Below are 25,114 nucleotides of genomic sequence, written 5' to 3'. Positions count from 1 at the left end.
TTGCCTCCAGTTAATACAAGCACACCTCTATAACATCCTCTTTTGTACCCTTGCAACTAGGTTTGCCAGCTCTCAGCTGGGAAAAAAACTGGAATTTTGGGAGATGAAACCTGGGGAATGCAGGCACCTCAGCAGGATAACATGCCAATGAGTCCACTTCCCAAAAGCAGCCAATTTCTCCAGAGAAAACTGGTTTTGGTTGTCTGGAGAAGAACTGCAATAGCAAGAGATCCCCGGGTGCAACTCTACAGCCAAGCAGCCTTGTGATCAACCGGAACCCCATCATCAGGTCCGAAGGCTTCCGCAGGCAAAATCCCTGGACAGAAAACTAACAATTAAAACATAACAACTCACTGCAATTGTTTGCTAGTGATCACTAGAAGGGAAATGGGGAGAGGTGTCTTTGTTCCCCATTATTCTGGAACAAAATAAATATTTGCCCATTAACAGCAGCATAAAGACCAGACTTCGGAAGTGACATTTCTCCAGTAACAGAGGTAATCACATGTTATTTAGTTGTCTAATAAAATTGACAGCAATCATCAGGAGTTTTTTGGTGCTAAATCACATGGCCCAAAGGGAGAGAAAACAGCCTGTTTACTTAGAGCAGCCTTTCTCAACTTTTCTACCATTGAGAAACCCCTGAAACAATCTTGAGGCTTCAAGAAACCTCAGAAGTGGCATGATCATGCAGAATACGGTTGGGAAGCACAGCTGTGTACATGCCCACCCGGGGACCCTCCCCTTCCCACCCCCGTCATGGGCCATTGGGGGGGGGGGAGTCAGCATGACCATATTAAGGTCGCATCACCCAGTACGTGTTTAACAAATATTAAAAATATATGTAAAATTAAATTAAATCCCACCCATTCAGGAAACCCTTCCAGGGCTGTCAAGAAACCCCTGGCTTAGAGTTTCTCTTTTCTTCTTTCCTTCCATCCTCAACTCTCCCTTCCCCCACCCCTTAGCAGGAAAGTGGTTAAAGAGAGGCAGCACTTAAGTAAGGAAAATGTTTCTCCCAATCATTTTTACATATTATGATGAACTCCTGGTTCAATAGACACTTTGCTGTTTCGGAGCTTTTAAAGATTTCCCGACTGGGACTTGGCAGTACTAATTCAGGATTAGAACATCTTCAACATCCAGCCCCTGGCTAGTGTGGTAGTTAAGGGTTTTATTTTTTTTAAAATGTCAATACACACTTCCCTGCCAGGTTTGATCATGCAAAATGCCTGTACCTGTGGCCTTTTGAGAAACCTCCACGATAAGTAACAGTGCGTGTTTCCCTGGCTTTAAAGTGAATCTTTGAATGCAATTTCCTATTTAACCCCAGCAAGAAGATAAAAACTAACCTAATAGCTATAGGTCTAGTTAGGATGTGTATCTGAATGCACAAATGCTACTACACCGGCAGCGTTGCCGAACTGTCAGGGGGAAACTAGCAGTTCTGTCCGTTTCTATCCTTTTTGGTTCCAGATGGTTGTCCTGATTCTGTGGCTGGTCTGCCCTGTGCCCCTGGAATAAAAAAAACAATCTATAAAAATATACAGGCCGCTAACAGCTGTTTATGGAGAACAGTTAGGGATGCCAGCCTCCAGGTGGGAATACACCCAAAGCAAACGAAACCAATATGCAAAAGGTTGTGTCTTCTTGAGATGTATTAAATCCTAAATAATTTTGCAACCAGAACGGGGTCCCAGGTATTCAATCCCTCTTCCTGTTGTTTCTTCAGTGGTTGCAATTGTGGTCTTAATGTAACATCATATAACATCACCAGTATTGCAAGGTACAGGATATCACATAGGCACATAGTCTCTTCAGTAAAGGGGTCACTTCTTCAATTGTGCCACAAAATTATTTGGGATTAAATAAATCTCAAGAATTGTATTTCTACAAGAAACCAACGGTGTTTCTTCAGGTAGCCTCCAGGTGAGACCTGGGGATCCTCTAGAACACGGGTAGTCAAACTGCAGCCCTCCAGATGTCCATGGACTACAATTCCCAGGAGCCCCTGCCAGCATTCGCTGGCAGGGGCTTCTCGGAATTGTAGTCCATGGACATCTGGAGGGCCGCAGTTTGACTACCCCTGCTCTAGAATTACAGCTCATCTCCCGACAAAATGGCAGCTTAGAGGTTGGATGGTATGGCATTACACCCCATTGAAGTCCTTCCCCTCCTCAAACCCCTCCCACTGCAGGCTCCACCCTCAGTCTCCAGGCTTACCCACCCCAGAGCTGGTCACTCTACAAACAGTGCTATAGTTCAAATGAACCAAAGCCTTACACGTTTTGTGAGGGAAAGAGCCACTGTGGTGGTGTAGCAGTATGTCAGACTAGGATCTAGGAGACCCAGGTGGGAAGCCACACGCTACAATAGAAGTTGGCTGAGTGACACTCTTTCAGCCTAACCCACCTCACAGGGTCGTTGTGAAGGTAAACAAAGAAGGGGAGAAATATCTTGAACTGCTTTGGGGAGGAAAGTACGGCATAAGTATTTATTTTTGTATTTATATACAGCCACATTCCATTCAGACTTGCGGCGGTTCACAATAAAACGATTAAAACCAGCATAACCCCATTAAAATTAACATTACTAAACATTAAAAGATGGTGATAAAGAGTTCTAACCCCCCACCCTCTCCCTCTGTCCAACTATAGAGGGCCAGAGCTCTTCCTTGTTAGGAGCGAGGATCCAGATGTATCAATCCGGAAGGATCCACTGATGGAAACTTCAGGACTCACCCTGGCCTCAACCATATGCCTGGTGGAAGAGCTTCATCTTACAGGCCCTGCGGAAAGCTGACCATTCCGACAGGGCCCGTAGCTCTTCAGGGAGCTCATTCCACCAGGTTGGAGCCCTGGACAGCCAGCAGATTCCTACCTGCAAAGCATAGCGTCCTGCAGGGGGCATAAGGAGACAGGAGGTCCCACAGATCGATGTACATGTTCTACAGACTGTTTTATGTATGGTTCTCTGTTATAATGTAAACCGCCCTGAGCCTCCGTGGAGGGCGGTATAGAAGTATGATAAATAAATAAATAAATAAATAAATAAATAAATAAATAAATAAATAAATAAGTAGGGCTCAAGTCACATATAGCCTTAAAGGCTATCTAAGTCAGGGATTCTCAACCAGGGTTCTGAGGAACCCTGGGGTTACACAACAGTTTCCCAGGGATTACACCACCTTTTCCAGTAGTTCAGATGGCCACTGACATCGCCGGAGCCCTCTTCCCCTGTTGTTCTACAGGCCTACTCTCTTTCTCCACAATGGAAACTGTAAATGACGGCTTGGCTGTCTCTCACATCTTAGTTCCGTGCCTACTTTTCTGAAGGGCCATGTCACCATGGGGTTCCTTGAAGCCTGAGGAATATTTCAGGGGTTCTTCTATGGAGAAAAGGTTGAAAAAGTTGATCTAAAAAAAGAGAACGTTCCCTTTCCATCTTCTCTGAACCCTAAACGAGACAAGGAATTCTTCTCCAGGAATGGAATAACTATGGCAGAAAGAACCAGAGTTTTAAAAAAACAGAACACTACAAAAGCAATGGAATGTGACAAAGACACTCTTTTTGAATCAGTAAGAACACTCGAGTTTCCTCACAATGTTAAGGTCTACCCCAAAGCATATTTTAAAAGTTTTAAGGTCTTGTCTCAGCTGCTCTGATCCTGAAGACACGCTTGCTTAACAGGGCAAAAACCGTGACTTACCACAGGTATGTGACATCAGTGGAAAATCAGATACAGGCATCAAATTATTTTTAGCCAAAATGTCTTTCTAGCACTGCAACAACTCTTGTTAAAGAACAGCAGCTTCCTGAATTCTGTTTTGGCAACAACTAAAATACGAAGACAAAACACAACCGTTACCGATAGGGCTATACCGCGTCGCCTGGATACTTTTTTGAAATTCAAGTTTCTAAGGAATGGTGCTAGCAGGCCTCCAAATTACGAAACATGCCGCAACAATTAGTATTGATCAGAGAATTTTATAGCATCCCCAGAGGAAGTTCTTCCACCAACCCATTTGATTAAGATGAGTCCCAAAGTGTTTATGTAATTAACTAACTTTGGGGGGGGGGATGTCACCCAACACAAAATGTGCTCTTTCAGGGACAGGGTCTCCCCCCCTCCACTTTTGCCGCATTTCAGCTTCTTCCGTTTAATGTCCCCTTCCCGCCCCCGCCACCCCTCTGCCCTCTCTGCTTTTATAAAGTCTTTTTTTTAAATTAATTATACAAATCATTAGTATTAAAAAGGTAATATAATGGTTCCAAGAACAAGCTTCACAGAGTATCTGCATATTTAATCATCTGTGTTAATAAATATTTAATCATTCATTGAATCCAGGTTCTGTCTTGAAGCTTAACTTGATAACAAACCTTGCAACTGGTAGAACTAATTGGTACAGAACAAGTGAATAATTTATAAGGCGAAAAAGCACGGGGTTTTGCAGAAGGTGTGCCGAGCTGGTCAGCCACAGCTGTCGCTGGGAGCAAATGGGGGGGGGGGAACCCCCGCAATGGCTCCTTCTAGAAATTCCATAGCTCGCTGCTGCCCCCCCGAGGCCAATGCAGGCCACTGTTCCCGGCTCTTAAAAAGAGGGCTGGAAGGCCGACTACAAAGTCAGATCCATTAAGTTTTAAATATTCATGCATTTCATTAAAGCTATCATAATTGGTCTACCGTACACATTGATTATGCATAGACCATCAAGTGTTTAACCTCTGAAAGCTTGCGTGCGTATTTAAATATATCTGTTATGCCCTGCCTTGGTGGCTTCAGAGGAATCTACAGCAACACGCAGCTGAATTAGGGAGAAATATGGCTGTTTCTGAAAGAAACTGATAGGAAGTTAAAGGAAGAAACGAGATTTCAGCAGCCTTTTGGAGAAAATATATTCTTTTTCTCCCCTTGCACTTTCTGCAAATATATATCCCGAACATGGCAGAGGGACGCGAGTGTTAGAGAATTTGTCTCTGCCGTGAGACGTGGTCTTGCAGGCGCCTGCTCTTCAACACACATTTCATATCCAAAACACAAGTCCTCGAAGGCAAAGCGGTGGCTGGCAAACAACTTTAAACCATTGTGCTTGCTGCTTTAGCCTTTTAGCTTGAGCACACATGTAAAAGTTCAACATCCGAGGCCCAACACGCTGAAGAATGAGGCTTGACATTAAAGGGAGATGACATTCATCCTGCTCGGAAAAAATAAGAGAGAGATCCAGACACGCAAGGCAGCGCACCTGTGAATCTAGCCCTTGCTGGTTTTGTGGAGATGACAGTGTGTCTTTGAGCGGGTTTAGGAAGTGCAAACATGGCCCCAGGTGAAGGAACTCTGACTCACATGCAAAACTCCCTATAGGGTGCTAGTTCCAGTTTGGGAAATACCTAGACATTTGGGGTGGGGGATGGGGGGTGCTGAGTCCAAGGAGGGCTAATAACCAAACAATTCTGTAAATGTGTGAATAATAATACAATTTAGCAAGTAGGATGCAAAAAATAATTCAGGCAACAATGCAACAGGCTAGTTCCAAGTCCAAACGAGGATCCAATAGTAATAATATTAACAGAAGTTATAATATTAACATGTTCCTCCGGGGAATAAATAACGCTGATTTAGAAGAATTCTCCAAAAAGGGAACTAATTATCAGTGGTGCTTTTTTGTGCAGCTTGACATTTACACAACTTTACAGTACACAAATGTATACAAAATTGCAATAAATGACTATTTTGTAATTCTGGAAGCATTATTTGCTGTAGTTTCAGAGCCACGATTACACAGCTCTCTTTCTTTCTGGTCCGAACCACCTGGAAGTTGGGAAACCTACCTGTGATTCCCAGAGAGCAGCTGCCAGCCAGAACCAACAACACTGTGTCGGATGGACCAGTGTTGGACTCAGCATAAAGAAGTCAGCTTTGACGCTGCACCAACTTTGCTAGGCAGGATAATTCCCCCCCCCCCCCCCCGTGACTTCTTTTAGAAAACATAAGCAGGTGAAATCATAAGGGACTGAGCAGTGATAAAGGATCTCCTCGCCCACCCTCCCAAGTCTAATGCCAGCTTCAAAATACAAATTGTTTGAAATGATCACAAATTACTGTCTACGTTTATTACAATATTTCATATCTCCCTCATTCATTTCCCCAGTCTAGCGCTTGATGAAAAAGTTCTGGGAACCAGCAGGCAAATAGATCCACATCAGTCAGACAGGTACAGCTGGAAAGGTCTGGGGTTTCTCTTACATTTTCCAACCAGTTCATTTTGACAGGGCATCCTAGATTTAGGAAGATGAAGTAGAAGAAGAGGAGGAGAAGGAGGAGGAGTTGGTTTTTATACCCTGCTTTTCACTGTCCAAAGGAGTCTGAAAGAGGCTTACAATCGCCTTTTCTTCCTCTCCTCACAACAGACACCCTGTGAAGTAGGTGAGGCTGAGAGAGCTCTTACAGGACTGCTTGGTCAAAACAGCAGTATCAGGGCTGTGACAAGCCCAAGGTCACCCAGCTGGCTGCATGAGGAAGAGTGGGGAATCAAACCCGGCTTGCCAGATTAGAAGCCACAGCTCTTAACCACTAGACCAGTGGTTCTCAACCTTTTCTTTGCCACGACCCCAACTGACATCCCTAAAGCTTGCTAGCGTAAGCCAGGGAATCCCCAACATTTTGAAGCCTGTGGGCACCTTTGGAATTCAGATACACTGTGGCAGGCACAGCCGCAAAATGGCTGCTGCAGGAGGTGGAGCCAGTCATAGAATAGCTGCCAACGTTTACCTTCAATCACACAAAAATGATCTTTGCACTTTCGTGATATCTGCTGCCAAAGCAACATTTTAGAGTCATAGAATTGTAAGGGCCTATAAAGGTAAAGGTATCCCCTGTGCAAGCACCGGGTCATGTCTGACCCTTGGGGTGACGCCCTCTAGCGTTTTCATGGCAGACTCAATACGGGGTGGTTTGCCAGTGCCTTCCCCAGTCATTACCGTTTACCCCCCAGCAGCAAGCTGGGTACTCATTTTACCGACCTCGGAAGGATGGAAGGCTGAGTCAACCTTGAGCCGGCTGCTGGGATCGAACTCCCATCCTCATGGACAGAGCTTCAGACTGCATGTCTGCTGCCTTACCACTCTGCGCCACAAGAGGCTCTGCAGTTCATCTAATCCAGGCTTTCTCAACCAGGGCTTCTTGAAGCCCTGGGATTTCTTGAAGGCCCTGGAAGGGTTTCCAGAATGGGTGGGAGTTAATTCTTAATATGTTTTTTTAACTGGTTAAACATTTATTTTGATATGACCATATATGGTAATGTCATTCCACCCACCCACCTCCCCAAATGACCAATGATGGGCCTGGAGGTGGTAGGAAGGGGCGGGGTCCCAGGTAGGTGTGTATTCTGCATGATCATGCCAATTCTGGAGTTTCTCGAAGCCTGAAGAATGTTTCACAGGTTTCTCAATGAAAAAAAAAAAAACTTGAGGAAGGCTGATCTATTCCAACCCCTCTGCTCAATGTAGGATCAACCTAAAGCATCCATGATAAGTATCTATGATATTTGGTGCACACAATATTTTTGTACTACAAGCATGAATCACCTCTGTATTTCTTGGCTCAGCAGATAAGAGAGAAAAAGAGATGGAGACAGAGAGAGGATCAAATTAATAAGAAAAACAAAAAAACAGCTGAAAGACCAAGCCTGCAAACAGCATTCAAAAATTAAGTGCCATGAATGTTTACGTTTTATATCTACACAGTGTGTGTTCATTCTCACAGTGGGCTAACACCATGTTCTTTGCACACCATATTGTACAGCAGAAACTTGAATGCATCTTAAAAGCATTCTACAGTTGATCTTAGCTAAAATGCTGAAAAGCAATAAAAACTAGAAATCACCTTTAAAAGTATGAAGGAAATTAGAAGGGGGAGAAAACATTTATTTGAAAAAATATTTCCTTAGAATGCAGCATCATATACCATTACATAATTTTAGTCTGAGATTCATTTGGGGAAGATCACCCTTGATTAAGTTAATTCTAACGTAGACGTACCAGATTCTTTGTTTTTCTGTGACACACACAAACTCTGCATTGTGAGCCAAAATTTTACATTCACTGAGTCCATTGACTTTATACTCCCTTTATTTAAGAGACTGTTACCAACTCTTTAAATTCTAGGAGGTTTTGGAGAAACATTGCTGTTTTAGTTAAAGTGCAATCTGGGCACAATAATGTTTTAACCTGCAAGGCAGAAAGCCTTTATTGAGCTGATAGAATTCCACGAGTTGAATGAGATCAGAAAATCTGGTGTAACCATCATCCAGTGTATAGAACAGTTTGCCATCCTCATGCAACTGCAAAAACAGAAACAAACAGAACAATCAGTATTTGCTTCATGGCTTTCTCAGTTTTATTTTGTTCATCTGACTAATCATGGTCCAGGTCCAGCGTATCTTAAGGACCACCAGTTTGAATACATCCCCCAGAAGGGCATTATGCTCAGCCAATGCTAACGGGATGGTGATCCCTGCCCCCGAAAAAGTGTGTCTGGCCCTGGCCCCAGGTTGGTGAAATGAGCTCCCAAATCAGATCATGGCCTGGTGAGAATTCCAGCAGTTCCACACGGCCTGTATGGAGCTCTTCTGCCAAGCCTTTGGTAGAAGCCAGTGCGGATACAATTAAGGCAAGCATGGGCCTCCCCCTACACATATTCCCCTCTCTTTCACTTTGCACCAGGAATTGCTCTGATAAGTATTTGGGTTGGTTTATGATTGCAGTCATTCGGTGATTTGGAGGGTTATTCATCCTAGTTTTGATTGTGCATGCTTTTATGTTAACCTTTTTTTGGTTTTATACTGGTGTTTAATATACCCTGTGTTGTATTTTAATGATGTTAGTCATCCTGAGACACTGAGTGAGGAGCGGGATATCAATCAATCAATCAATCAATCAATCATCATCATAAACCATGATGGTCGTGCAGATATTAATGTGCAAGGTCATAAGAGAGCTTTGGGACTGTACTTCGATTTGAACTTCAAACTAGGCTGCGCAAATGTGTGTGCAAAATGCCACTGAGTCACGGCCAGCTTATGGCTTGTCTCATCTATTTCTGTTAAGTATGGAACAGAACCAAGCCAAGGTCTTTGTTAAACAAAGAATCCTAGAAATCAAAAGGCAGCACAATCTAAATGGGGTTAGAAGGCAGTTATTTGACCAGCATAATCTTAATATGCCCTATCTAAAAAACCTAGACAATCCAGACTTTAGGAGAGCATTTAGTCTCTTAAGGCAAGATGCTTGACCCACCACTATACAGGATGGCAAACTCGGGAGGATTCTATACCAAGACCACTTATGTGAATGGGAGGACGAGAAGGCTGAAGCCATGGAGAATGTTATCTTTGAGTGTAAATTGTATAAGCACATCTGAGAAACCCTCACAAATCACTTATGCGCAGTAATCCCACTCATACATGGCAGTTTGATAATAAAATTTAGATGCATAGATCCAAGGTAGCCAAGAATATCTGCATGTATGTATGAGTTTTTATTTTATGTAAGTGCTTTTAACTGATGTACACTTTTGGGTAGCGGTGTGTGTGAATGTGATCTTGGGGTACTTGTGGACTGTAAGCTAAATATAAGCAGACAGCGTGATGCAGCAGTAAAGAAAGCGAATGCAGTCTTGGGCTGTATCAACAGAGGCATCACATCAAAATCACAAGATGTCATAGTCACGCTGTATCCTGCACTGGTCAAACCCCCCGCCTGGAGTACTGTGTGTAGATCTGGAGGCCTCACTTCAAGAAGGGCATGGACAACATTGAGAGGGTTCAGAGGAGAGAGATGAGGTTGATCCGAGTCCTGGGGAGAAAGCCCTATGAGGAAAGGCTGAGGGACTTGGGAAGGTTCAGCCTGGAGAAGAGAAGGTTGAAAAGGGACATGATTGCTGCCTTTAAGTAGTTGAAAGGTTGTCACGTAGAGGAGGGCAGGGAAAGGTTCCTTTTGGCAGTAGGGGATAGGACCCACAGTAATGGGTTTAAACTATGTGTAGAATGATACCTGCTAGAGATCAGGAAAAAATGTTTCGCAGTCAGAGTAGTTCAGCAGTGGAATCGACTGTCAAAGGAGGTGGTGAACTCCCCCTCATTGGCAGTCTTTAAGCAGAGGCTGGACAGATACTTATCACGGATGCTTTAGGCCAACCTCTTCCAACTTTTTTACTGTTCAGAAACTCCTGGAACATTCCTCAGGCTTCAAGAAACCCCAGAAGTGGTGCAATCATGTGGAATATGATTGGGAAGCATAGCTGTGTACCCATCCACCTGGCGCCCCTCTGCTTCCAACCCCCTCCAGGCCAATATGGTCATATTACCCAATACATGTATAACAAATTTTAAATATATATTAAAAATTAACTCTCACCCTTTTGGGAAATCCTTCCAGGGCCATCAAGAAATCCCAGTTATTTCCCAAAACCCTAGTTGAGAAAGCCTGTGTTAGTCTGATCCTGCACTGAGCTGGGGGGTTGCACTAGATGGCCTGTATGATCCAACTCTATGATTCTGTATTTCTCATTTCTTCTAATGTTACCTCTAATGGTCTTGGACTGCATAATAAATCTTGAGTTCTTATGGCAATCCTGGAGGATCTTCAAGGTGAGAGATAAACAAATGTGGTTCTGCCATTGCCTGCCTCTGCAAGGTTGGACTTCCTTGGCAGTGTACCATTCAAGTATTAACCAGATCCAACCTGCCTTAGCTTCTGAGATCTATCTAGCTTGAGCCATCCAGGTCAGAGTGGGCAAATGTTAGGGTGGAAAAAGAGTGGATCCACATGCCTAGCTTTCTATTCCCTATAAAGTCACTGCTATCTTCCACTAATAGAGCCTCTTGTTGCACAGACTGGTAAGGCAGCGACATGCTGTCTGAAGCTCTGACCATGAGGCTGGGAGTTCAATCCCAGCAGCCGGCTCAAGGTTGACTCAGCCTTCCATCCTTCTGAGGTCGGTAAAATGAGTACCCAGCTTGCTAGGGGGTAAACGGTGATGACTGGGGAAGGCACTGGCAAACCACCCCGTATTGAGTCTGCCATGAAAACGCTAGAGGGCGTCACCCCAAGGGTCGGACATGACCCAGTGCTTGCACGGGGATACCTTTACCTTTACCTTCCACTAATGGAAGAGCTCAATTTAAGATCCCAGCATACGTAACAAAGGATGAGCAAAAAAAGATGGAGACCATCTCTGTTCAAGAGGAAAACAGAGAGAACAAGAAGAACAAGCTCCCTCAAATATGGTCCATCACACAGACATAAGCATGACTTGCTAAGCCTTGTGGAAACCAGGTGAGCTATAAATTGTTATTATAATCTTCACCATTAGACATGCTCCTCCTGAACACTATCAAATGAATTGATTAAAATATTTTAAAACAGAATAGAAGTCTTTGGTTCAAGAAAAGCATGAAATCTGCTTGCAAATTTCCTCAGGCATGGACTTGTGATAAAAAGCACTCCACAACGTCCATCATTCTGCAGTTTCTCACATGGGATAGACCCCCAGGCATCCACACTTGCCCCTGGTCTTTCAGCTGCCATCTTCTTCTTTGTTTAGGTATGGGATTAACCTCAAACTGGAGTTAGTGGGAAAGGCAACCTTGGAAGAAGATTTTTAAAAAAACCAACCGTTTAATCTTGACAGCCAACTTTATTTTAAAGGTACAGTGTGGGCAAGAAAGAGAAACACTGTTTTTTTTTTAAATACCCGAAAGTGATTTACACACACCTTTCCCTTGTGTAGTCAAGTGGGTCTGAGAGAGCTCTGAGAGAACTGATCTGCAAGAACAGCCCTAGGGGAACTGTGACTATGAATAGCCCCAGGTTACCCAGCAGGCTGCATGTGGGGGAGGGGGAAATCAAACCCAGTTCTCCAGATTAGAGTCTGCCCCTCTTAACCACTGCACCATGCTGGCCATCCTGCACATGCCGAACTCAAAGCAGAGCATTAAACCTGCTCAGGTCTGCTTTCAACAGCAAAGATTTTATTAACCCCTCTCCAACAGAGCCAATACATTGCACTGACTAGTCTGAAGCTCTCCTACCATCGTATCCTCACAATAATCCTAAGAGATTCATCGACAGAAGAGTGACTGCTACAACGTGAATCATTTTTAAAATTTATAATTTAATTTATACCCTGTCTCTCTTGACTAAGTCATCTTGAGGCAGCTTATAACAATAAAAACATACCTCCTCTCTAGGCAGACTGGGGATTTGAACCCCTGGATCCTAGTTCAACACACTAATCCAGGCTTTCTCAACCAGGGTCTCATGAAACCCGGGGGTTTCTTGATGGCCCTGGAAGGGTTTCCCAAACGGAGGGGTGCTAATTAATTTTTAAAATACATTTTTACGTTTGTTAAACATTTAGCAGGTGATATGAATATATAAGAGCCTCTTGTGGTGCAGAGTGGTAAGGCAGCAGACATGCAGTCTGAAGCTCTGCCCATGAGGATGGGAGTTCGATCCCAGCAGCCGGCTCAAGGTTGACTCAGCCTTCCATCCTTCCGAGGTCGGTAAAATGAGTACCTAGCTTGCTGGGGGGTAAAACAGTAATGACTGGGGAAGGCACTGGAAAACCACCCCGTATTGAGTCTGCCATGAAAACGCTGGAGGACGTCACCCCAAGGGTCACACATGACCCGGTGCTTGCACAGGGGATACCTTTACGAATATATATGGTCATGTTGCCCCATCCACCCCTCCCAAAACAGCCAATGATAGGCCTGGAGGGGTGGAAAGGGGAGGGGCCCCAGGTGGCCATGTCCACAGCTCTGCTTCCCAACCATATTCTGTATGATTGTGCCACTTCTGGGGTTTCTCAAAGCCTGAAGAAAGTTTCAGGGGTTTCTCAATGGTAAAAAAGTCAACAAAAGTTAGAATACGGTGTGTTTTATGTAACAAAAGAAATATATAGTAGGTTTAGCGTTGCCGTGAACAGGAGTCTTTCGGTCAATCGGCGGGGTGTTTGTGTGTGTCTTTATTCTTAGCTTTTAAAACAAACCCCCTGTTTCTTTTCAACTCTATGAAGCCCCAATTTCTCTTCCCAACAAGACAGACTCTGCCAAGAATTGGTTGTCCCCTGGGACCTCTGGAACACATGGGGGAAACTATTAGGAGGCCAGAATGGCAAGATTGTACCCAGAGAGAATATTTGCTATTGGCACATGGATCACGCTAATGGGGAAACAATAGGGAGCAGTCGATAGATTCCCCCATTAGAATCCCATTTCCATGTTAGATGGCTTTGAGGTTTAGAAACTGCCTCTTTCACAGATGCTTGCAAACAGTCGGCTTCAAGGGCTATAAGCAGAATTCATTACCAAAACATTCATCTCTGTCTCGGCATTACTTTATCAACCGCCGTAAGGGGTCGCATCGCTCTACGAGTTTACTGGTTACTTACTGGCACGATTTGGAAGTGCTTGATTTTTAATCCGTGGCTCAGCGACAGCACGAAGGTTTTGGGGTTACTTTGGCTATCCCGCACCAAGAAAACGCTAAAGGGGAGAGGAAGAAGATGACAAACATTGTGGAGGTGTGGTGATGCTTCAGTGGCAACCATCTTCTGACAATTTCCTGACAAGATGTTCCAGGGATTACGAACATCGCTTGTACCAGACAAAAGCCTTCATTTTCTGGCAAATCTGTTAGCAACAAGAACCCATGTTGGTTCTATGCTTTAAGCATGAAATAAAATTGCTTTAGGATGCTTTGGGCTGATCCTGCGTTGAGCAGGGGGTTGGACTAGATGGCCTGTATGGCCCCTTCCAACTCTACGATTCTATGATTCTAAAATGAATGCGAAAGAAAAGTGTGGACAGTCTCTTCTTTTATTCAGGCTGGACCTTGTAAAAAAGCAGGGGCAGTGTTTCCGGATTAAGGCTCTGGTTTGTGTTCTTATGAGGACTGGTATGGTTAGTAGTTCCACAAAGGGAATCATTTCCCACAATAAGTAAACTAAGGAGTCTGTGTTCCTGTCAACCAGAATAAAGGAAGAGGCATTAAACATTCAGAGATTCAGTTCTCCACCCACAGCCTGAAATGGAACAGGCCAAAGAGGACTGTGCAGAGTCCTGCGGCACCTGTGAACCTGCTCTGATGCATAACGGAGAAAGGACAGGTGTCTTTCTTTCAAAAGGGGCCCATTAAGCATGCACCGCAAAGCCCATATGGGTGCTGTGCTCTGGGGTCATCAAAATCACAGGCTAAGGCAGCCCACTAGGGGCTCATCTTCCAGCTAAGCCAACTTTCATTCTGCCCTTGAGGACAAAAAACTGCTGAGCAGATGGACGCTTCTCTGCCGAAGAAAAACGGTAAGTGAAAAAAAAAAAATCTTACCCATCCACCAGTCCTTGCTTCAAAATCAGTTGATGGGCCTCATTCCTAGAGATCTTATGGTGAAACCACGGCTGAGAACTGTGTATGGCTGGAAATACCATGAACGGGTGAGAAATAAAATCTTGCTGGAAGGGTTTGAAGGCAAGGAAAAATTAATCACATTCGACAAAACCAGAAGATCGGTGCTCACCTATGTTTGATGGGATGTTTTGCAAAGTGGAGGGATTACAAAGTCGTAAACAGCCTTTTTTCTGGATGGAAAGGAAAAGAAAAAGAAGGGTTAGCTTTTATACCCCACTTTGCTCTACCTTAAGAAGTCTCAAAAGTGTCTTACAACCACCTTCCCCTCCTCTACTCACAAAAGAGAGAAAGCTCTTGAGAGAATATGTGGAGAAGTGGGGAATCAAATCTGGTTCTCCAGATTAGATGCTGCTGCTCTTAACCACTCTAAAGTAAAGGTAAAGGTATCCCCTGTGCAAGCACCGAGTCATGTCTGACCCTTGGGGTGACGCCCTCTAGCGTTTTCATGGCAGACTCAATACGGGGTGGTTTGCCAGTGCCTTCCCCAGTCATTACCGTTTTACCCCCCAGCAAGCAAGCTGGGTACTCATTTTACCGACCTCGGAAGGATGGAAGGCTGAGTCAACTTCGAGCCGGCTGCTGGGATCGAACTCCCAACCTCATGGGCAAAGCTTTCAGGCGGCTGCCTTACCACTCTGCGCCACAAGAGGCTCTTCTTAACCACTCTACCACACTTTAAAACACACACCCAAACATCAGAGTGAGAAAAGCAAATTAGAATTTTTGACTTCATACCCGCCATGCTAATCCTTCTTCCACCGCAACTGACAGAGCTTCTGAGGGGTTTTCAATAACTCTGGATTTATGGCCTGTGAAATCCATGGCTATGAGAGAATTCTCTGAAACGCTTCTCTGTCAAAGAAAATGTATGTTTGAGAGCAGATCTAGCCAAAACAATTCTTATTTTTAGTCGGCGTCATTCTCAGAGCAATAAGTCTTCAGTGAAGTCCACCCAGAAGGATTGATTGATTAGCCAATAGAAAAGGAAATTAAGAATTAGGGGAGGAAAGTATCCTGTATGTAGTGATCAGATTTTAGGATAAATGCATTCTAAAGGCTATCCCACCCCTAAAGAAGGTTTATAATAAATTTAATAAATAATAATAAAATAATAATAACCTCTTCTCTGCCACTTGATGTCATGGCAATTCTACATGGGAGATCTGGAGTGAAAGATTATCATAATTTTATATTATACAGAAATCATAAGGTAACTTTCTCACAGTAACCAGAATTATGGCTACTCAGGGTTGGAGACTTTATCATATGCTATAAAAGGAGGAATGATCACTGACATTATTTTTATGACTGAAATCTTAAACAGATTTACATCCTTCTAACACCATTGCCCTGATAGGATAGCTCAGGTTAGCTCAAACTCAGCAGATTTGAGAAGCTAAGCAGGGTCCAGCCTGGTTAGTACGTGGAGGGGAGACCATCAAGGAAGACCATGGTCTCTACGCACAGGCAGGCAATGGCTAAGCCACCTCTGTTCACCTCTTGCCTTCGGGTAATGGCTAAGCTACCTCTGTTCACCTCTTGCCTTCAAAGCCCTACATGGTTGACATCCGTTGACTGCTATCTGACAGCACTTTTCACCACTGAGGCCACTGGCTTCAAAAGAATAGAATGAAGCTGTACTACAATGATAGGTCAGGTAGGTATATACTTTGTTTTTTTGGCTGTGGATGTAAAAATGTAATATTTTATAATACCTGGTTTTTCGACAATGCCATTGTTACTAGTTATCTGGTAGTGAATGGGCTGGTTCTTACTGAAATTAATACTGAAGGAAAGCAAGTATGAGGGGGGAAGTAAACCTACTCTAGCCACTGAAAATTTATTTATAGCTCACTTTTCTAACTTAAGACTCAAGGCGGAGCACACGATGTGAATGCAACCAAATAACAGAGGCATTTAATAAGCAATGCAATAAGACTAGGATTACAAAAATTGGAAACAATCCAAGAAAAAGTGTCAGGCAGGATACATTACATAATGCATAACATGCAATTATAAACGTAATGTCATAAGAGCAGGATAATAAAGATTCCTGGTTGTGGGGTTTCCAAACAGTACCTCACTCCTGCAATTATTCTTAGGGCCCTTATTAGTTCTCTCCAATAGTAAGGCAAATGGCCTCAGCCACTACAGGGGCTGGATAAGGCCATGGACAAAGGATGTTTGTTTACGGGAAGGGGAAAATTCCAGGTCTCAGCAAATAAATTTTTCCAACCCAACATATTCAAAAAAAAAAAGAAAAAAGGAAGAGATGGTTAAAATCTCATTATTCAATTTTATACAACTGAGCATATAAGGAGTTTAACGCAGAAGTTTATGTGTATATGTAGCAGGTGTAAAGATTTTTGGATCCAATGGTACATGAACACAAACACGCTAATGAGTAAAGCCGTGCCCAGATGGAAGGCCTCCTAGTAGCCTTGAGTTCCGTGGAAGAAAGTTAGGATACAAATCAAAGAACTTGAGGTACCCACCACTGGCGTAAGAAGAGAACCACAGCCACCTCTGCCATGGTAGGGTTGCAGGTAATTCTGGTATAGCTGCATTCCGTACTAAAAACAAAACAACCATTTTTACTTAGGCTGTGAATTTATGAACCACGCTTTAAGAGTGCCCAATGGCAGAAACAGATATCCACGGGTTTCCATCGCACATTGTGTCTGCTGGTGCTGGCTTTTCCACCCTATGCGTACAAGAAGTGGCTACCTGGAGATACAGCTACTCAGCTTCTTCCATCAATTAATAGGAAATTCCATATATGTTTGGAAGGAGGACAACCCTCCTTGAAAAAAAAAAGGATTAAACACAAAAACAGATGACTCCGAATTGAAGATGCTCTCCTCTCTATACCCCAAAGCCTTCTGGCTGGAACCAGAATGTGCAGGGGTAGATTGAGGCATGCATCAAATGGCTGGTAGGGTTGCTCTTCTCTATCTGACCTCTCATCTCCTGGCTGGAGCATGAAGGCAAATAACGGAGCGTATATATTAGGGTTGACAGCTCCAAGTTGGGGAATACCTGGAGATTTTGAGGGCGGAGCCCGGGGACAGCAAAACTGTAGCAAAGTATGATATTTTAAAGGGAAAGAAATTTCCTCTACCTCAAGAATGAGGTGAAGAAAAACCAGAAAACAGCAGTGGAGATCCCAGCTTCACGATGTCAAAAAAAGAACCGAGGGAGTAGTGCCTCTCCTCCTGGTCATGTGATTGTTTGGGCAGGAAGACATCAAAGGCATTGTGGGACTATTAGAAAGCTTGAAATTATTTTCTGCAGCAGGGCTGCACAGAAGCCATGAATGCCTGTAATAGCCGGAGGTCTCTAGGCGCAACCTGAAGGGAAATACCCAGACATAAGACACCCCCTACCCCCCCTTCTATACAAAGATTCACAAGACTGGTCTTCATTGGAGATAAGTACAGTAACCATTTTGCTCCAAATTAAATGTTCCATTTGGGTTTTGACCATTTCACGTACCCCATCAAATAGCTGTCTTGCTCGTGGGGTTCTAAAGTCCAGCGATGAGCTGGTGTGGTGCAATGGTTAGAGTATCAGACTAGTATACCCTTATATCTTATGACTTTGGGACCCGGGCTTTTTCAGCCGTGGCCCTAGCCTGATGGAACGCTCTGCCTAAAGAGATCAGGGCCCTCCAGTACCTTAAGCTGTTCTGGAGAGCCTGAGAAATTGACCAGGCCTATAGTTGAGCCCAGATAACAGGATCAGGAAATGCTAGCCTCTCCAATGGAAACACCAGCTGGAAACCACCTCCAAACCCTCATTAATCCCCACAGGAGATGAATAACAGGAGGCAATGTTATGAAGGAGCTGTGTTTTATTGTTATAAGATTGTACAACTATTCTGTATTGTTTTAAATGTTGTTAGCTGCCCCGAGCCAGCAGGGATGGGGTGGTACATAAATCAAACATCCATCCATCCATCCATCTATATATCTGGGATTCCCAATTCTGAATTTCCTTTCTGACATGGAAGCTCACTGAGTAGATCTTAGGCCGGTTACAATCTCTCTCATACCTTTGCTCAGGGGTAGTCAACCTGTGGTCCTCCAGATGTCCATGGACTACAAATCCCATGAGCCCCCTGCCAGCATTTGGGAATGCTGGGAATTGTAGTCCATGAACATCTGGAGGACCATAGGTTGACTACCCCTGCCTTAGCTTGCTCATAGGAAGGTTATTATGGGGTTAAAGTAGAGGAAGGAAGAGCCATTTTGGATCCCTGCTAGGTAAAAAAGCAGGGTCTAAATATCCTTGGCCTGTATAGCCCAGGCTAGCTTATTCTCTTTAGATCTCAGAAGATAAGCAGGATCAGCCCTGGCTAATATTTGGATGAGCGATCTCCCAAAAACACCAGCGTCCCGATGCAGAGGCAGGCAATGGCAAAACCACCTCTGAATGACTCATACCTTAGCACGGGATCGCCATGAGTCAGTGTGATTCAGCGGCTCTTCCCACCACTGTAAATATCGAATCTTAAAAAAATAAACTGCAGAAATTATTCAAGATGAATTAAGTAGAAGATTTTTTTTTACCTTCAACAAACGAATTGCTGTCATCCAGCAGGTCCTACTTAGCTCACTGTCTGCATAAAGCCACTTCATGTCTCTAGCAGCTCCTGCTTTGTGCGCCTGGAAAATCAAAGCATATTGCTTGGCATTAATTCCTATCTCAAAGGCAAGACCCGTTAACATGAAGGCCATGAATTCTCCTAGCTCGACAATGAACGCAGGACCTTTTTTTTCCCTACCTTCTTCAAAAATGAAATCTTGGCAAGGAGAGTTTACTGCTCCCCCACCTGTGTTATTCTGTGGATTGTCTATATAAATGCTAAGCGTTTACCTTAAAGCAGAACCCATAGCTGACTGGCGCTCCGGGTATCTTTTTGCCTGTCAATGACATGTACGCATCGCTACTGCTGAATTCACTGAATAGTTGCAAGTGCCTCGGTTCCTGAAAGGAAGAGGGGAAGCCGTCACATACAGCACTAAAAGGAGGAGGTGGCTCTCCTGGACCGGAAAAATAAAATCTGCAAGGAGGAGAGAGGTTTCTTCTCAGCATCCTGGGTGCCACTGCTGGTGACAACGCCAAAGGAACTCACAGAGTTGGCAGTTTATCCTGAGTCCATATGGAGTTTTGCTAAAGGAAGCCAGGTAGCATTTAATCCTGTCTACCATCTTTCCAGGCTAGAAGCGACAAGGTGCAAAGTGAGTTCAGCGCCGAATCCGTCGTTGACAGCACAGCTTCATACCCATTACTTGGCACCCCTTGATCAGATTTCTCCTTTGGCGTTTCTTAAGGATCTCCAAACTGCTATGGTTAGGTACGTAATGAGTAGACAGTCCACCACCTGGCCTGTTTTCACAATGGAAAAAGTGGGCAGAAGCAGAGGGCATAAAGCACGAGGCATCTCCTCTGGCTCTTCTCTCATTGGCAAATGGGAGCGTAGCCTAAGCTTTTGAGATGTAATCTCATTTCCCAGTAGACTAAGGTGACCAGATTTTAACACTGGTAAAGCGGGACACCATTGACCAAGGGGGTTCTTGATTAAAAAATTGGTCTATGTGGAGCAACAAAAAGTTTCATTAAACGCAAAAATAGTATTGTAATATATATATATATATATATATATATATATATATATATATATATATATATATATATATATATATATATATATATATATATTTGCAACATGAGTACAATTTGCCAGGTGCCCCCAGATGTCCCCCCCAAAAGTGGGACAATCTGGTCACCTTACAGTAGACAGAATGCTGCAGGGGACAGAATATGTCTATTCTCTCACAACTTTTAATTCTGGAATGTCCCAAGAAGCATATATTGCTGACCATCACTGCTGCTGCTATACACCTCTCCCTTTAGGAAATGGGAGATTAGAAAAATTACAGAGCTGTAAAACTTTTTTGGGGAAGGCAATGGCAAACCACCCCGTATTGAGTCTGCCAAGAAAACGCTAGAGGGCGTCACCCCAAGGGTCAGACATGACCTGGTGCTTGCACAGGGTATACCTTTACCTTTAAAGCTTTTAGAAGACTATCAGTCATCTATTACAGTCCCAAGTTCGACCCTACCTTTCATGAATACATCTAAGATTTTTGGGAATCCAGCTACCCATAACATGGCTCTTGCCACTGAACATGTTCTACAGGCCTATGGTACATGGGTTTTATTCCCCACTCCTCCACATGCAGTCAGCTGGGTGACCTTGGGCTAGTCACAATTCTCCTAGAGCTGTTCTCCCCGAGCAGCTCTGTTAGAGCTCTCAGCCCCACCTACCTCACAGGGTGTCTGTTGCGGGGAGAGGAAGGGAAAGGTGTTTTTAAGTTGCTTTGGGTCTCCGTCAGGTGGTGAAAAGCAGGGTATTCTTCTTCTGGTACTGCGTGACATGGTCAGCTACTATTTCTTGGTCAATTTCCCACCCCCATTCATGACCATAAGCTTTACTATAGCATCCGGACTGCTGCCAACTGGCATATGGTTGTCAAGTTCTCCTTAGAAGGGCTCTCTTCACCTCCACCACCCTGCAGAGTCTGTGAACGTTGCTCACCCACGTCCACCTGGTAAGTGACAAACATTGATTTTTGTGTTGTTTTTTTTTTATACTCTCAGACCTTTCTTAAAAGACAGGAATTGAGACAGGGTGGGAGCCCTCGCCAGACTAGTAGCTGTCAAGCAGTACCTCGTTTGGAAGCTGAGAAAAGAAAAAGCATTCCTAACGGTGCAATAGCAGAGAAGAGGTGGTGTCTGAGAAGGAAGAAACAGCTAAGCCAGGCTTCTCGATCCCTTTGTCAGATATCCAAGGAAGAGAGCATTAACTCCAGAAAGATTATATCCCCAAAATTGTGTGGATCTTGCAACTAGTTGCAATATTCTAGCAATGCAATATTAGACAGCCCCCTGAGATCTTGTCACAACAGGGAAGAGATGACCTTCATGAAACCCTAGGATTCATGAAACCCTGGGATTTCTTAACGGCCCTGGAAGGGTTTCCCAAATAGGTGGAAGTTAATTAATTTTTAATTTTTTTTTAATTTAAATTTTTAAATTGTGAAACATTTATTAGGTGATATGACATATATGGTCATGTTGACCTGCTCCCCCCTCCCAAAATGGCCAATGAGGGCCTCGAGGGGGTGGGAAGGGGAGGGGCACCAGGTGGGCATTTACACAGCTATGCTTCTCAACTGTATTCTGCATGATTGCACCACTTCTGCGGTTTCTTGAAGCCTGAAGAATGTTTCAGGGTTTTCTCAACGGTTAAGAAGTTGAGAAAGGCTGTGCGAAGCAGAACCCGTAGTTCTTAACTATGAAGTGCTAACTGGAGCACTGAGACCAAGAAGGAAAAATGCCCTATTAAAGTGACTTAGAATAGATCCTACCACAGTTTACTACTGACTGTGTGTTTTTTTCCCTGTATTCCTCTCCATTGCTGTAGAAAGATCAACTCCAGGGTTTAGGGCCTGGATGGACTGACTATTTAAACTTACAGGGAAAGTTCCTCTTCCGTTACCAGAGTTCTTTTTTTCAAGAGTTTTATTTATTTTCTGCATTTCTACTTCCCTATTCAGGGACCTCAAATGACTATGAGATCAATCCATTTAATATACAATCCACCAAACGTACACAAAGCCAAAAAAGTTGGCCAAGGCATGGTCTAATTTCAGCACGGAATTGACTGCCGCACCATGCCTATACCATAAAAGGCTTCTAGAAGAAGAAAAAAACTGGAAACAAAATTTTGAAAAAGGGGAGAAATGGATTTTACTGTTCATCATTGCATATCTAAGATTTGCCGTGGTGGGGTGGGGACTGAACAAGTACCACTATTGGCATATGTTCATCTTACCTTTGACGTCCCCTTGGTGGAAAAATACAGACCAGACCTTCGCAACAAAAAGTACATCTTTTTCCAGGTTTTTTTCCCTTGTTCTCTAGCATATAAATAACTGTGGATTTCGGGATATCCACTGGCACTTAAAAACATCTGAAAGGTAAAATTGGAAAAACACACACATTTTAAATCCCACCAGAATTCAGCTTTCTAAATGTACAAGAGTGCATCTGTACCAAACAATAAGGCAGGGCCCTCCAGATGTCCATGGACTGCAATGACCTCCATGCTTGCCCAACTAGACCTCAAGAGTTCCTTCATATCCAGCCTCCCAGTGTGTTTGCAAAGTTGCATTCTAGAGGAGGAGCCATATCAGTCTGCTACCAGAAAAGCATGCAAGATCTTGGGACACCATTAAGATGTACAAATTGATTAGAGCAGTGGTCCCCAACCTTTTTATCACCGGGGACCACTCAATGCCGGGGACCACTCAACATCTTTTACTGAGGCCTGGTGGGGGGGGTAGTTTACTCCTCTACTTTCAACCACTGCCCTAACGCTCTCTGATCGCTATGGTAATGTTTAAACACGCCACAACAATGAACATAAGGAACATTTTATTTTCATGGAAATTTTAACTCATGACAATGACAAATCAATGGGAACCCTGAGCTTGTTTCTCTGCAACGAGATAGTGATGGGAGACAATGACACCCGAAGTGTGTTGTAAAGGGCTGGGGGGGATGAAGTAAAGGGCCGGGGGGGGGGGGAGAAGGCGTCTTTCGGGGTCCACCTCCAATTAGTCGAAGGACCAGATGTGATCCGCAGCCCACAGGTTGGGGATCGCTAGATTAGAGTACATGCTTTGAGCGAGCCACAACCATCTCTATGAATCTGATTAGATAGGCCTTGGCTCGTTACAATATTCGCCTTAATAAACATTTATGGTGCCACAAGACTTTGTTATGATATCAAGAAACGAAGCCATTCTATTTGCGATATCTCATCTTTCCAAAACCTTTGCATTAATGTTTCTCTAGGGTGACTATACTCACTAATCCATTATGGCTACTCCCTGGATCTCCTGTAGATTTCACTGGTGATCTACTGTATTTTAGGTACAGCCTTTGAAGCATAGGAGGCAGGATAGGATTCAGGACAGTTAAAAGCTCCAGTATATCTCTTGCAAGTTAACTGGCTACCTATTACTTGATGCCAATCTAATATCCCAGGAAACCAAGAATGCCCTTTCATAGATGACAGCATTCCCTTCTTACTGCATTGTGGGACCACCTGAGAGCAGCCATAGGTGAGGGTGCCTTACTCTTCAGGCCTATAAGAACCAAGGTTCTCTTCTTAATATATTATCTGTCAACACTAGAAACACAATTGCGCTGTAAAGCTTACTTGTGTCTTGTGCTTGTGTATGTGTATGTGGTGCAGTAGTTAAAGTGTTCGAGTAGGATCTGGGAAAACTAGGTCTAATCTGCCATGGAAACTTGCTGGGTGACCTTGGGCCAGGCACATACTCTCAGCCTCACCTACTTCAGAGAATGTATTTATTTATTAGACTTTTATACTGCCCATTCCAGCAAACTGGCTCTGGGCAGTGTAAAACATAAGATAAAGTGCCCAAGAATAAAAATTTTAAAATTAAAATACTTAAGTTAACAGTAAATGATTTCTGGTTAAAATACAGCGCCAGCTATTTGGGATTTGGAGTCTGCTGCTGTCAAGTTCAAGCCAGAACAACGGTCTGGATCTCTTACAAGTGATGGTAGGTGGTAACATTGTGGGTTGAGTAGGGCCCAATAGATGTTTGATGATCATATTTCACCAGCCCCAACCAAAGCCTGGCAAAAGAGCTTCATCTTGCAGGCCCTGCAGAACTGTGCTAGCTCTGACAGGGCCGAGATGAATTCCGGGAGCCCATTCCACCAGGTGGGGGCCAGGCCAGAAAATGTCCTGGCCATGGTTGAGGCCAGATGTATCTCCTTGGGACCAGGGACCACCAGTTGGTTAGTATTAATGGAGCGTGACACTCATTGGGAGGTGTAGATAGAAAGGTAGTCTCTCGGATACGTAGGGTGAAACAGAGGAAAGGGGAATGATGTTAGTTGCTTTGGCTCCCCGTGGCGGTAGACAGCAAGGGTCGGGACTTCCACGCCAGTGCCCCAGGGACCGGAGAGAATGAGCTTACTGCAGGCTGGGGAGAGGAAAGTAGCTTGGACTGCCCGGGACATGAGGATCCTCCGGGCTGCGGGCGAGGGGCTGGGGGTGGCAGGGCATGTCTGCAAAACCGAGTCCGGAAACGGCTGCAGGACGCTCTCTGGAGATGTAAGCTCAGGAGGTGGGGTCAGGTGGGAAGGGAAGAGTACTTAAGCGACAGAGGCAGAGTCAATGAGGAGGAGGGGCTCAGTAGTAACCGAGAGGTTACTGGGAGTCCAGGGACAGGAGAAGAGAGAGAGAAACCAGAGTTCCCATTCTGAGACTGCCAAAGTCCTGAGAAGTCTGCTTCCCATCCCATGGCGGAGAGAGGGGACGGGCGCGACCCGGCGGACAGCAGGATATAAGCAAAGGAAATACATTTTGAACTGGTTGTATTTATTTGGAACATCCCTGAAGCCAGAAGCCAGAAGCTGTTCCATTTCTTAAATACTGTTTACATACATTCATTTCACACACATTGGCATTTGCATAACAGCACTATAAACAATAATTGGCTCCAGTTGCTTAGAATTAAAAATAGCATTGTTG

The 25,114-nt window shown here is 44.1% G+C and overlaps 1 protein-coding gene across 8 annotated transcripts in view; it reads right to left on the bottom strand.

The window, feature by feature from the left end:
• Positions 1–6,089: 6,089 nt before the first annotated feature.
• GRB14 (growth factor receptor bound protein 14) overlaps positions 6,090–25,114 on the bottom strand; it is a 74,728-nt gene continuing 55,703 nt past the window's right edge. For all 8 annotated transcript variants that reach the window (XM_077319877.1, XM_077319876.1, XM_077319875.1 and 5 more), the window contains 9 exons: positions 22,373–22,510; positions 19,348–19,458; positions 19,041–19,136; positions 16,965–17,042; positions 15,205–15,321; positions 14,579–14,639; positions 14,389–14,476; positions 13,454–13,547; positions 6,090–8,339 (listed from right to left, as the gene is read on the bottom strand). In XM_077319877.1, coding sequence (XP_077175992.1) covers positions 8,193–8,339; positions 13,454–13,547; positions 14,389–14,476; positions 14,579–14,639; positions 15,205–15,321; positions 16,965–17,042; positions 19,041–19,136; positions 19,348–19,458; positions 22,373–22,510 — 930 coding nt within the window. In that variant the 3' untranslated portion in view covers positions 6,090–8,192. The remainder of the gene's footprint in view (positions 8,340–13,453; positions 13,548–14,388; positions 14,477–14,578; positions 14,640–15,204; positions 15,322–16,964; positions 17,043–19,040; positions 19,137–19,347; positions 19,459–22,372; positions 22,511–25,114) is intronic.

Source organism: Paroedura picta, chromosome 2, assembly GCF_049243985.1.
Source record: "Paroedura picta isolate Pp20150507F chromosome 2, Ppicta_v3.0, whole genome shotgun sequence".
In the NCBI taxonomy this organism is placed as follows: Eukaryota; Metazoa; Chordata; class Lepidosauria; order Squamata; family Gekkonidae; genus Paroedura; species Paroedura picta.
The sequence above is the reverse complement of the archived record's forward strand: the minus strand, read 5'-3'. Positions and strand labels throughout refer to the sequence as shown.